Consider the following 12,748-nt stretch of genomic DNA (forward strand, 5'->3'; position numbering starts at 1 on the left):
GCCGGATGGGGCAGGGCGGAGCCGCCACCAGGCTTGGGGGTGGGGGAGCGGGACGAACCCGGTGGCCTCGCCCCCCCTCAGCCCAGTCAATGACATTCCAGCGGCCGGCGCCCAGGCTCGGCCGGGCGGCTCCTCCGCAGCCCACGCGCCACAGGCGGGTCGTGGCCGGCCAGACCGGTCCCCGCCCGCCGGAGGGAGCTGCGAGGCCGGCCGGGCTCACCTGTCCGCGAGCTGGCCCCGCCCCACCACCCCAGGGGCTGCCCGGCTCCCCACCCAGGGGTCTGCGGCCCTCAGGCCCCGCTCCCTCCCCGAGCTCCCCTGCTCCCCCTCTCACCGGCTCCAGGGGGGTGAGGGCAGTAGGTGCTCCGGGCTGGGGGGGGTTGGGGGGGTTGCTGAGGGACCGACGCGCCTCCGCGGCCTCCCGCCTCGCCGTTCGCTCCGCAGCGGGTAGTGGCGGCGACGCGCGCGCCTCGCTTCTTTTATAGGCGGCCACGCGCGTTCCGGCGACGGGCGGGCGGGAGCGCGGGGGAAGCGCCGGGGCGCGGCGCGAGGGGCGGGGGCGAGCGCCATCCGAGCTATGGGGGCGGAGCTCCCGCCGGCTCGCTTCCCGATCGCGCGGCGGAAAGGGCCGAGCGCTCCCGGAAAGAGCCGAAGCGCCGCTGCGGGGGAAGAGCCGAGTCGGGGGACCGCGGCCGGAGGATGGGAAGGGAGGGCGCGCGCCAGGGGTGGGGGCCAGTGGTGCAGTGGAGTCACTGCCTCCGCCCCGGCGGGCCGAGATGCTGCATCCGCCCCGCCCTCCCCGCACCTCGGATCCTCCAATCCTGCCCCTCCCCGCCCTGCAGAGAATCTTCGGCGCCCCACCCCGCCCCTCCGCCCATGGGAGCCCTTCCAGGACTGCAGCGAAGGGCGGGGCAGAAGCGCTCGCTGCAGGCTGGCCAGGGATGCTGCGCGCCCGGGTCCGAAAAACGCCCAGTCCCAAAGGGCGAGGTCAGCCACAGGACTTCCTTTCTCTTGCCTCTTTCCCTAGAAGACTGAGGCTGAGACCCAAGTCAGCCTATTCTGGGGCTGGGGTCTAGAAACCGAGGATAATTTGAGGCTCCAGGTTTGAGGAGGTGGTAAGAAAAGGCCAAATCGAATCCTAAAAAATAAAGACTAATTTGCAGATGAAGCGTGTCATTTGGAATTTGGAGACATCATTTTTAAAAACATTTTTAATGTTTATTTTGAGAAAAAAAGGAGACAGAGTGCAAGTGGGGGAAGGGCAGAGACACACACACACACACACACACACACAGAATTTGAAGCAGGCTCCAGGCTCTGAGCTGTCAGCACAGACCCTGATGCGGGGCAGGAGCCCACAAACCAGGAGATCATGACCTGTGCTGAAGTCTGACACTTAACCAACTGGGCCAACCAGGTGCCTGGTTCGTCCTATTTTGTAAGTAAGACATTAAAGTTCTTCCGGCCACAATTAGTTGAACTTTCCTTATATACCAGGAGCTATGCTAAGCATTTCATGTTACTTTTTTTTTCTTTAATCTGTGCAATAACTTTATGAGGTAGGTATCATGTCTCCATTTCATGAGTGAGCACTCTGGCACAGAAGGGAAGGTCTCTTGCCCTAGGTTAGGCATCTAAGAAGAAGAAAAGCTAGGATTTGGATCCACACAGTCAGAACCTTCTCTTTTTTAAATTTTTTAATGTTTGTTCATTTCTGAGATATAGAGAGACAGAGCACTGGGGGGGGGGGGGACAGAGAGAGAAGGAGACACAATCTGAAGCAGGCTCCAGGCTGTGACCTGTCTGCACAGAGCCCAATGGGAAGGGGGTGTCGAACTCATGAACTGTGAGATCATGATCTGAGCCGAAGTCAGACGCTTAACTGACTGAGCCACCCAGGCACCCCAGAACCTTCTCTTAAACAGTATGCTCTGTTGCCTTTTTCCTAGGAAAGGGGGGCACTGCGATGGTGGATGCCGAGCTGCTATAAAAAGAAAACCAAGAGGATTTCTGGCATTTCTGCTCCTTACAGCCTTAGCTGTTCAAGGGCCTGGCTCAACTCTGTCTGTAGTGTAGCCCAAAGCCCTCTATGGCAAGCCCTTTCCCCACCCCCACTCCTGCAGCCTTTGGGAGTAACACCCAGATCATTCCTGTGCAGTCAGGCAGACCAGGAGCCCTCCAGTTCAAGGCCTCAGCCTCCTGGTTACCAAGCAGCCCTCCTCTTCAAGGAAATACAAAAGCACTGGGCATTGCACCAGAACTTGGGCCCGGGCCCAGGCCCAGCCCTCCGCTTCCTGGTCCTCTGCAGTTTGGTCTTTCTTCCCCTGTGCCTGGGATCCAGAGTCTGGTTTCTAAGCCACCCTGGCTGTGGCGATGATAGGAAAAATTCTCCTGTTCTCTCATCCCATCGGAGTAGAGAGAAAAGAAAAGGAGTGGCCACACCCCAGGAGCAACTTTGCAGAATCTGGAGGAAAAACATAGGAGCTAAGAGGCATTTCCTGCAATCTTCTATATAGAGAAAACAGGACTGGGTAACTCCTCCCCGGGGTGTGCGTTTCTGGAACAGTTGATGGCGTCGACAGCCTCTTCTCCAGGGGTAGCAGCAAAATGTTTAATCACATATTCAGCTCTGGGTACAAAATGGCTTACACAATCATAGCTCTCCAAAATGTCTAAGACCCGCTCCAGCAAGGAATGGATCTCAAGGCCGTGGGCAGGGGCTATAAAAAGGGAGGCTTTTTCTTTTAAATCACTCCAGCCTCCTGGTGAAATGGGGGTTTTGCTGCTTTTACCAGTTGCAAAACAGATTTGAGAGCTTTGGTATTGGCACAGAAACTAAAATCTTACTCGTTGATCCTTTGTCTGATCTGAGACATGGCCAAAACCCATGATCTCTGGCCCTCTACGCATCCCACTCACTTACCCACCCCGATCTGCACTTGGCACTGGAAATGAGACACTGCAAAAGCCATTCTTCATGTGTTCTGTTGTCTGCCTACCTCACCTCCCACCAATTTCACCGGATGCCTAAACACTCTATTAGGTGTAGGGAGAGGGAGATGACACAGCAGATAATGGCCCTCTTTGTTTTTGGAGAGAAACTCATTCAGGGAAAACAAAAACAAAGCAAAAACACCGGACAGTATGGCAATCAGCTCCATGTTCTCAGTGACCTCCTGATCAGCAGAGGGTGGGGACTGGATTCCGGAGCTCCTTTTTCTATTCCTCCAGTTTTCTGAAAGTTTGATATGCACCCTACGCTTAGACATCCAGGTAGTCCAAATACCTTTTCAAGTTCAAGAGGTCAACTGATTGGAAATACACAAAATGTGATGATGTTTTTCCTTGTTCCAGCCATGGAAAATTACTCGCCCAGTCTCCCTGGAGAATCGCCCTCTCCCGGTCTCCATCTCTCCCTCCCAGCTTCCCTCCCCCTCCACCTGCAAGGCAGTCAGCAAGCGCCAAGCACTTCCACTATTTTTCCTCCCCATAAAGGAATTCTGAGAATTACAGTGGCAACAGGTCTGTACTTCCCAGGTGACATTTTGCCGCGTCAGAGCTGGCAACGAACACAGTGAGTGGATGAACCCTGAGGACATTATGCTAAGTGAAATAAACCAGACACAAAAGGATGAATTCTGCACCATTCCACTTAGTTGAGGCCCCTAGAATAGTCAAATTTATAGAGACAGAAAGTGGAGCAGGGGTTCCCAGGGGCAGGGGGGAGAGGATGGGGGAATGAGTGTTTAATGGGTACAGGGTTTCAGTTTTGCAAGAAGAAAAAGTTCTGGACGTGAACCACTGTGACAGTCATACAACAATGTGCTGGGGCACCTGGGTGGCTCAGTGGGTTAAGCGTCCAACTTCAGCTCAGGTCATGATCTCACATTCCGTGGGTTCAAGCCCCGTGTCGGGCTCTGTGCTGACAGCTCAGAGCCTGGAGCCTGCCTCAGATTCTGTGTCTCCCTCTCTCTCTCTCTCTCAGAAATAAAAACATTAAAAATTTTTAAATAAAAAAAAGAAATGGCTGAAATGGTAATTTTTGAGCACTGTATATTTTACCATAATTAATAAACAAAGCAGGGATTCCTGGCTGGCTCAGAGTGTGCGACTCTTGCTCTCAGGGTTTTGAGTTCAAGCACCACACTGGGTGCAGAGACTACTTAAAATAAACCTAAACAAAAAAAGAGGGGCACCTAGATGGCTCAACTGGTTGAGCGTCTGACTTCAGCTCAGGTCATGATCCTGCTACTTGTGGGTTCAAGCCAGCTGTGCTGGCCGTTTGGAGCCTGGAGCCTGCTTCAGATTCTGTCTCCATCTCCCTGCCCCTCCCTCACTCAAGCTCTCTCTCTCTCTTTCTTAAATATAAATTAAAAAATTTTACCAAGTCACCTATTTCACTTTAAGTAGGAACCATTTTGCAAAATCTGTTCAACTTTCCATCCTGTTCATAAGCTGATGGCTTCGAGGTAATCTTCACCACCACAGCCTTGTTCTCAGGATTGTTTGTTCTAGAGCTTGACTTTGTCACTTCATCAAAACTGTACCCAAGATTTTTGTTTGTTTGGAGTTTGGAGGGGAGTAGGGGAAAGGATCATCTTTTATCTTTTCAAAAAATTTAAATTTTATTTATTTTGAGAGAGAGAGAGTGCATGTGCTATTGAGCATGAGTCGGGGAGGGGCAGAGTGAAAGGGAGCAAGAATCCCAAGCTGGCTCCTGGATGCACAGATTGACTCAGGGCTAGAACTCAGGACCATGAGATCATGACCTGAGCTGAAATCAAGAGTTGGATCCTTAACTGACTGAGCCACCCAGGAGCCCTGATTATCTTTTACTTTTGAAATAATTCCAAGTTTACAGAAAAGTTACATGAATAAAAAGAAATCCCATATACCTTTCACATAGATTCCTCCATTTGTTAACATTTGAAAACATTTGCTTTATTATTCTATGTATGGATATACTTACCTACTTGGTAGATACATATTGTCTCTCTGAATCATTTGAGAATAAGTTGCAGACATATTTACTTACTCCCAAATACTTCTTGAGTATTTCTTAAGAACAGGGATATTTATGTGTTTTTTTTTTAAAGGTTTTATTTATTTCTGAGAGAGAGACAGCATGAGCAGGGGAGGGTCAGAGAGAGAGGGAGACACAGGATCTGAAGCAGGCTCCAGGCTCTGAGCTAGCTGTCAGCACAGAGCCCGACGCGGGGCTCGAACGCACGAACTGTGAGATCATGACCTGGGCTGAAGTCGGACGCTTAACCGACTGAGCCACCCAGGCACCCCATGGTTTTTTTTTTTTAGAAAACTTTTAATTTTTTTTATTTATTTCTGAGAGAGAGAGAGAGAGAAGAGAGCGTGAGCAGGGGAGGGTCAGAGAGAGAGGGAGATACAGAATCTGAAGCTGGCTCCAGGCTCCGAGCTAGCTGTCGGCACAGAGCCTGACATGGGGCTCAAACTCACGAACCGTGAGATCATGACCTGAGTTGAAGTCGGATGCTTAACTGACTGAGCCACCCAGGCGCCCCAGGATATTTATGTTTTTAAAATGTTTATTTTTGAGAGACAGAGAGACAGAGTGGGGGAGGGGCAGAGAGAGGAGGGGGGAGGATCCAAAGCGGGCTCTGCACTGACAGCAGAGAGTCATGTGGGGCTTGAACTAACGAACCCGGAGATCACAACCTGAGCTGAAGCCGGACACAGACTAAGCCACCCAGGTGCCCCAAGGATATTCATTTTCATGACCACAGCACAGTGATCAAAATCAGGAAATTGATCTTGACATAACATTTTTACCTAACTCATAGACCTTATTCAAGTTTTGGGCACCTGGGTGGCTCAGTTAGTTAAGTGTCCAACTTCAGCTCAGGTCATGATCTCACGGTTCATGAGTTTGAGCCCAGCATCGGGCTGTCTGCTGTCAGCACGGACACTGCTTTGGATCCTCTGCCCCTCCCCTGATCCTTCTTTCTCTCTCTCTCTCTCTCTTAAAAAATAAACATTTCAAAATGTAAGACCTTATTTAAGTTTGGCCAATTGTCCCAATGTCCTTTATAAGACAAACACACAAAGATTTTTTTTTTGTTACACGTTCCAACTCAGTCATGTACTGTATTTAGTGCAAGCATCCTGAAGAAGCTAAAAGAAAAATGTTTCTTCAATACATCTTCTGTATAAATGTAATTTTTTTTTTTTAAATGGAGTCTAGGGGTGCCTGGGTGGCTCAGTCGGTTAAGTGTCCGACTTTGGCTCAGGTCATGATCTCACAGTTCATGGGTTCGAGCCCCGCATCAGGCTCTGTGCTGACAGCTCAAAGCCTGGAGCCTGCTTCAGATTCTTTATCTCTCTCTCTCTCCGACCCTCCTCTGCTCACGCTGCCTCTCTCTCTCTCTCTCTCAGAAATAAATAAAACATTAAAAAAATATTTTTAAAATAAAAAAACAAAAAACGGAGTTTAGGGGTGCCTGGGTAGCTCAGTCGGTTAAGCGTCTGACTTGGCTCAGGTCATGATCTGGCCAATTCACGAGTTCAAGCCCTGTGTCGGGCTCTGTGTTGACAGCTCAGAGCCTGGAGTAGGGGAAGGAACTCTCCAGAACAATTCCATTCTTTTATTCAAGGGATATGCAGGGGTTCTCTCCTGTTGGAATTTCAACTCATCGTCAAATTTGTTTTAAAAAGATATAGGACAATGATACAACAAAAACATGGGCAGTCAGCCTGAGAAATGAGGTCAGGCTTCAAAGTAAGCGAGCAGGCAAGTGAGTACTTGAATTTAAAAACTGGATGCAGGCCTTAGTATTCCACTCAAAGGAATCTGATGCTACTGGCCACCAGGGGTTGCATCTATCAGCTGGCAATCAGTATCTCTGAAGGCAACACTATCAGTGAGTATCAAAAACCTGGCTTCCCCAATGCTCTCCTTTCTTGGTTTACCATCGAGAACCGATCAGGAATTCCAAGCATCGAGTGACATGTGCAAGACTGTTAAACATGTCTGGAGAGAGAGCATTCAAATATTAGGAGAGGTGTTTTCTGTGGACTGGTAGATTCAAAGTGGAACAGGGGCATCTGGGTGGCTCAGTTGGTTAAATGTCCCTTCAGCTCAGGTCAGGATCTCATAGTTCATGGGTTTGGGCCCCGTGTCCAGCTCTGTGCTGACAGCTGGGAGCCTGGAGCCTGCTTCGGATGGATTCTTGGTCTCCCTCGCTCTCTCTGCCCCTCCCCGACTGGCACTTTCTCTCAAAAATAAACAAACATTAAAAAAAATTTTTTTTAGGGCACCTGGGTGGTTCAGTTCAGTTGGTTAGGCGGTCGAGTTCAGCTCAGGTCATGATCTCATGGTTCGTGGGTTCAAGCCCCATTTTGGGCTCTGTGCTGGCAGCTAGCTCAAAGCCTGGAGCCTGTTTTGGATTCTGTGTCTCCCTCTCTCTCTGACCCTCCCCTGCTCATGCTGTCTCTGTCTCAGAAATAAATAAAATACTAAAACAAATTTTTTTTTCGAAGTGGGACAGCCCTCATTTTGTCCAGTGATTTTTCACTTTTTGCTTTTGGAGAAACTTTCCCATATAAGATCGTACCTAGGACTGCAACATATATCACCCACAGCAAAAATGCTGTGGCAGAGAGGATCACGGGGTTCCCTTAGGCTCCACTTAAAGCCATGCAGAATGTGAGCTGCAGACTCTCTGGAACCCCTGCACCCTGGGCTACCACGGATTCACGGTTCTATTCCAGCAGATGGCAGTAGCATCTTAAAGGAAGGGATGCCTTTTTAAAAAGTGCACAAAGCCTCCCTATGTTGATCCTGACTATAGGACCAGGCCCTGGCCACACAACACTAGGTCAGTGCTCCCTGACCTGTCTCCTGTCGTGATACACAGAAGATAAGGCCATCTGTAAAGCGCAGGTAAGAGGGGACGTGAGAACAGCAATGTCCTTGGGGGCCTTGGGGGTGGGGCTAAGATCCACGCCCTGACGCACTGGCTGGGAAGCTACAGAGCCCTGAGAGCTGCCCATCTCATGACTAAACCACACATTGTGTTTTCGAAGGGTGGGGGGTGGGGGGAGAACCTGAGGTTCAGAGGAGATGAATGACCCACCCAAGGCCACAAAACCTAAAAGGGAATTGCACCAAGTCCCCTGACACCTTCCCCAGAATTCATTCTGTTGTATCCACACGAAAAGACTTCAATACTTTTCCATTTCTGCTAGATAAAACGACGTCAGTTATTGGTACATAATTCCAGAAAAGGAATGACAGGAGACCCAAAAATGTTCCCACGGTGAAGGTCAAGAAGACGAAAGAGGGAGAAACGTGTGCCATTCTATAGGTAGGCCTGTGTATGACCATACACACAGCCACAACGTACACAGCTCAAAGAAGAGGAAATGGGTCACATCAACCAACCAGACACCAGCAATGGGTGTTTTAAAATCAAGCTTTATTACTTACTCTTTGGCACCATAGTCAACAATTCATAGAATGTGTTGCTTCAGGCCACTCAGGAGTACCGGGGAATACCCCCACCCGCCAAAACACATCCCCGCACACAGCATGTGGTACAGAGGGGTAGATCCCTGCCTCTGCACTGCAAGATGGTGAGTCCTTCGTAAAGCAAACCTCAATTCTTATCTGAACAGCTGGGCTCTGAGTTTCTGTTGTGGCTTTAGTCAGGCAAATCTGTCATCATTCTTCATTCAGGGCATGTAAACAATTATAAAGCAGTTCTCAATTCCTCCCGAACACCTTCATTTAACCTCTGAATCACTGCCTGTAGAGGCTCAGCTCTTGTATAATGTTGCGAGCCCATCTCAGCCCAACTTAATTCAAATTCAGAAACAAACAAACACCCCCCCCCCCCTCCGCCCCACCGCACCTACTCTGGTTCATGCATTCCTAGTCCTTCAGGGACAAACACCAAATTAAAAGGGCAAACAGTACTCCCTGTTCAATATCACATATATTAACAGTCCTAATCCCGGATGCTAAGCTATTTCTGATACAATTGGGGGCTTAATCCCATCTGCATCTGGCATTTCCTCTGAATTTATAATTAGTCCATAAGCTGAAAAAGCAAAACCACCATAGCCCAGACTTGCATGTAAGGATTTGGGCCTCAACTATTAACCCATACTCTGGGCCGGGGCGGCAGGGCAGGGGAGTGGGAGTGAGGGGCTCACTTCAGCTCAGAGGGAAACGGTTAAGGTACTGAAAGAGACAAAGGAAATGAAGAATGAGACCAAGAACGAAACACCTCTTCTCATCACATCTGTAGACATGAGAAAAGCTGATTCCACTTACTCTGCCGTGCGGATCCCTTAAGGACCATCCAGCCTATAAGAGACCTTCTAGATTCTGGGACCCCTGGTGCTCACCTTGGCAGCACATATACTAGATTCTGGGACCCCTGAACAGTCCCCTTTCCTAGTCACGGATATAAATATATAAAAGCACAGGCTGGTAGATTTCTAAATCTGACATGACTTCTCCCAAATACAGCTGCTTTCAGGTGCTTTATTACAGTCTCTCTGCAACAGAACGGAGATGGTGGCCACTTGGGGGCCTTCAGGAGCGCCAGAAGGAGGAGGTCAGAAAGCCCTTGGGGACAGGAATCTCCTTGCGCTGCAAACATTTCTGGCCAGGGAAAGATGGGAGAAAACAATGATTTTCTGGTAACGCACCTCCCAACATTTACCAGCTGGAAGCACCTCTGTCAGACACAGATGCCTCCAAGGTCAACGACAGCTCGAGACATGTCTAAGGACATCTTACCTCTAAGAACTGCTTGAGGCGTATGAAGGAACCCATCTGTCCTGAGCTTGTGATGGCTTCGATCCTGCAGAAAGAGGACAATATGCAAGTCAGAGCTGTGATTCCCCCGTCTCTTTTAGAGAGGAGTTAGGGGCACTGCCGACCTACGGGAAGGGGGAGAAGGGGGAGAAGGGGGAGATCGAGTGACTTGCGCAGAGGTCTTTTGGACCAAGGATGCGGTCATTCTTCCAAATGGTCTTGGCCTTCTTTGCAAGAGGGGATAAAGGAGGGGACACTCTGTGAGCAGGCAGGATGGGCGCTGCCAAGGCCTCTCCCCACCCGAAATGCCAGTGTTGAGAGGAAGAGGGGCACCCAGGGGCGGACTCCATGACAGAGTCAAGCAAACTGGCTGACAGATCAGTTTCTCCACCTGATTTATTAAGGGAGCTTGACTCTTTGGGTTTAATTTACGACTGCATGTAATCACCATCCGGCTTAGCTGGGGGGAGTTGGCAGACAGGGTTATAGACACGTCAGGTGTCTGAATCCAGGATCTTCCTAATTCATTTTTTCATTTAGCCAATAATGTCTATAAGACTCTCACTAGAGTTCAAAAGCACTTATTTGAATGACAGAGTGCGAGAAGGGAAAGGGCAGAGAGGGAGACACAGAATCCAAAGCAGGCCCCAGTCTCTGAGCTGTCAGCACAAAACCCGATGAGGGACTCATAAACTCATGAGCTGAGCTGTGAGATCATGAGCTGAGCTGTGAGATCATGACTTGAGCCGAAGTCTGATGCTCAACTGACTGAGCCACCTGGGTGCCCCAACACAACTACTTTTTTTTTTAAATTTTTTAAAATGTTTTATTTATTTCTGAGAGAGAGAGAGAGAGAGAGAGAGAGAGAGAATGAGCAGGAGAGGGTCAGAGAGAGAGGGAGACACAGAGTCCGAAACAGGCTCCAGGCTCTGAGCTGTCAGCACAGAGCCCGACGTGGGGCTCGAACCCACGAACCGTGAGATTATGACCTGAGCCGAAGTCGGACGCTCAACCGACTGAGCCACCCAGACGCCCCTCAACACAACTACTTTTAACTGAGTCAAACCCAGCATGTCACGGTATTCAAGGGCATCTGACGCCATGTGTTTTACTCACTGAATCCATGGTGTCTGTTCAACGGGTCACATACCTGGGGAAGTAGTCCTCTTTGATGAGAAGGATCATCTTCCAGAACTGTACCTGGTACTGCTTCATGAGGGCATTCCCACACACCTCCAGGGACAGACAGGCACCGTCAGAGCAGAGAACACAAATTCACAGGCAAGACACCCAAAGACCCCATAAAGCACAGCAGCCCTTTGCCTTTCCCTCCTACCAAGAATTTCAGTCACGATGCCACTTAGCTAGCTGAGCAAGGGAACAAAAAGAAAGACCCAACCTTCTTCTGAAGCATTTCTCCATATGAGACACTACCTCCATGAAATCAGACTGCCAAGAAACCAGGTTTTTTTGTAAATCAGACAACGTAAGTCTAACTTAATTCTTCTTCTTCAATTCTATTGAGTGGGAACCTTTCCAAAGGTTTGGCATTCCTCCCAACCTTAGTATGCAGGGCACCACCACGTGCTCGAATTTATTCGTGTCTCTGCTCATGTCCTGTGACTTCCGAAGCTCCAGGGAGACTGGAGGCATTTGGCACTACAGGCCCGATGGCCCACATCCGTTATGGTATGTGCCCTAAGCCCTATGTGCTGTAAGAAACGTCCCTGTCCACAGAAACCCTTACCCTCACTCTACAGCGGTGGTCCCTCCTAGGCCGACTGGACTGCACAGAACCTTGTGGATGAGGGAGATACATGGCCCAAGCTGGCTGATCATGTTTGCTCTCCTGGGAATGAGGGATCGCAAAGGTGGGACGCCAGTGCCACTATACTGTGACAGCACTGAGGCAGAGAACTACAGCCCAGGATGGCCATCTTCTCCACTGCACAGAGATGTAGAGAAAACGGGCCTAAGGAACAAGAACGAGGCAGCCTACAGGAAGAGCACTAGAAGACCATGTGGCCCCAGAGGGACTCCTGGTACCTGGGAACATTCTGGTTCCTAGTTCCGGGCCCACACGAGAGTCAACTGTACATCCTACCCTTGGTTTTGAGAGTCACTTCTCTATCCCTAAAGCAAGCATCCCTTTTTGCTGGTGCTGGGATGTACAGTTTTTCCTTTACAGCAGGAACACAACCACACAGAGAAGGCAAGCACAGTGGGAAGAAAACCCAAAAGCCAGGTTTGTCTTTAGCACTCGGGAAAAATGTGTAAGACTGGATCCCAGTGCTGGTCACCAATAGCCTGTTTCTACATGGCTTCCCGATTCACGCCACGCAGTGGCGCAAGGCTGCTTCAACCACTGTCCCCCTCTTGTGTGACAACTGCATTACTTGCCTCCAAGAAGTCAAAGAGGAGGGTGGCTGTCACATCTGACAGGGGCTCCATATTTAAGATTTGTGCCAACCAGCGCCAGCCATGATTTAAGCCGTGAGGGTGAACCTGGAAGGGAAGACACTTGGTCATGATTTACTCTCATTGTATCCGGAGACCTGAGCTCCCAAGGTTATCATCCAGCCATTTCTAAGTGACGCAAACTCCCACATCATCTCAGTCCAGCACATGCCGCAGGGCAGACATAGCACAAGCCGAACAAATTCTATTTTCAAATGTCCCAACACACTGGAACCCACACATTCTCTAGGGGACCCCTTTACTCTACATCTGGCACCTCTGGTTTCAGGAATTCCACTGGCCAACAGTTAACCGTACAAGCATTTTATTATTCTTGGGACCTTTAGCACAGAACGTGGGACATAGCAGGCACATGATAAAAACTTGGATTCAATCAACATGCGTTCCCTTCTCTTTAGGTCTCTAAGTACATTAACTTCTCCATCTCTAATCTGTAACCTTTGAGAAAAGGACCAGGCTGGTAAGTCAAAG

General features: G+C 49.7%; 2 protein-coding genes across 6 annotated transcripts in view; both read right to left on the reverse strand.

Moving 5' to 3' along the window:
* SPTAN1 (spectrin alpha, non-erythrocytic 1) overlaps positions 1–437 on the reverse strand; it is a 63,005-nt gene extending 62,568 nt beyond the window's left edge. For all 5 annotated transcript variants that reach the window (XM_039229476.1, XM_039229475.1, XM_039229473.1 and 2 more), the window contains exon 1: positions 335–437. The gene's annotated coding sequence lies outside the window, so the exon portion shown is untranslated. The remainder of the gene's footprint in view (positions 1–334) is intronic.
* A 7,994-nt stretch (positions 438–8,431) lies between these two features.
* Positions 8,432–12,748, reverse strand: part of GLE1 (GLE1 RNA export mediator) — a 28,433-nt gene continuing 24,116 nt past the window's right edge. Inside the window, exons 13-16 of the mRNA XM_039229637.1 lie at positions 12,200–12,304; positions 10,950–11,032; positions 9,782–9,845; positions 8,432–9,643 (exon numbers count right to left, since the gene is read on the reverse strand). Of these exons, the coding sequence (XP_039085568.1) occupies positions 9,575–9,643; positions 9,782–9,845; positions 10,950–11,032; positions 12,200–12,304 (321 nt within the window). The 3' untranslated portion in view covers positions 8,432–9,574. The remainder of the gene's footprint in view (positions 9,644–9,781; positions 9,846–10,949; positions 11,033–12,199; positions 12,305–12,748) is intronic.

This window comes from Hyaena hyaena, unplaced genomic scaffold (genome assembly GCF_003009895.1).
Source record: "Hyaena hyaena isolate Hyena2069 unplaced genomic scaffold, ASM300989v1 scaffold_38, whole genome shotgun sequence".
Lineage (NCBI taxonomy): Eukaryota > Metazoa > Chordata > Mammalia > Carnivora > Hyaenidae > Hyaena > Hyaena hyaena.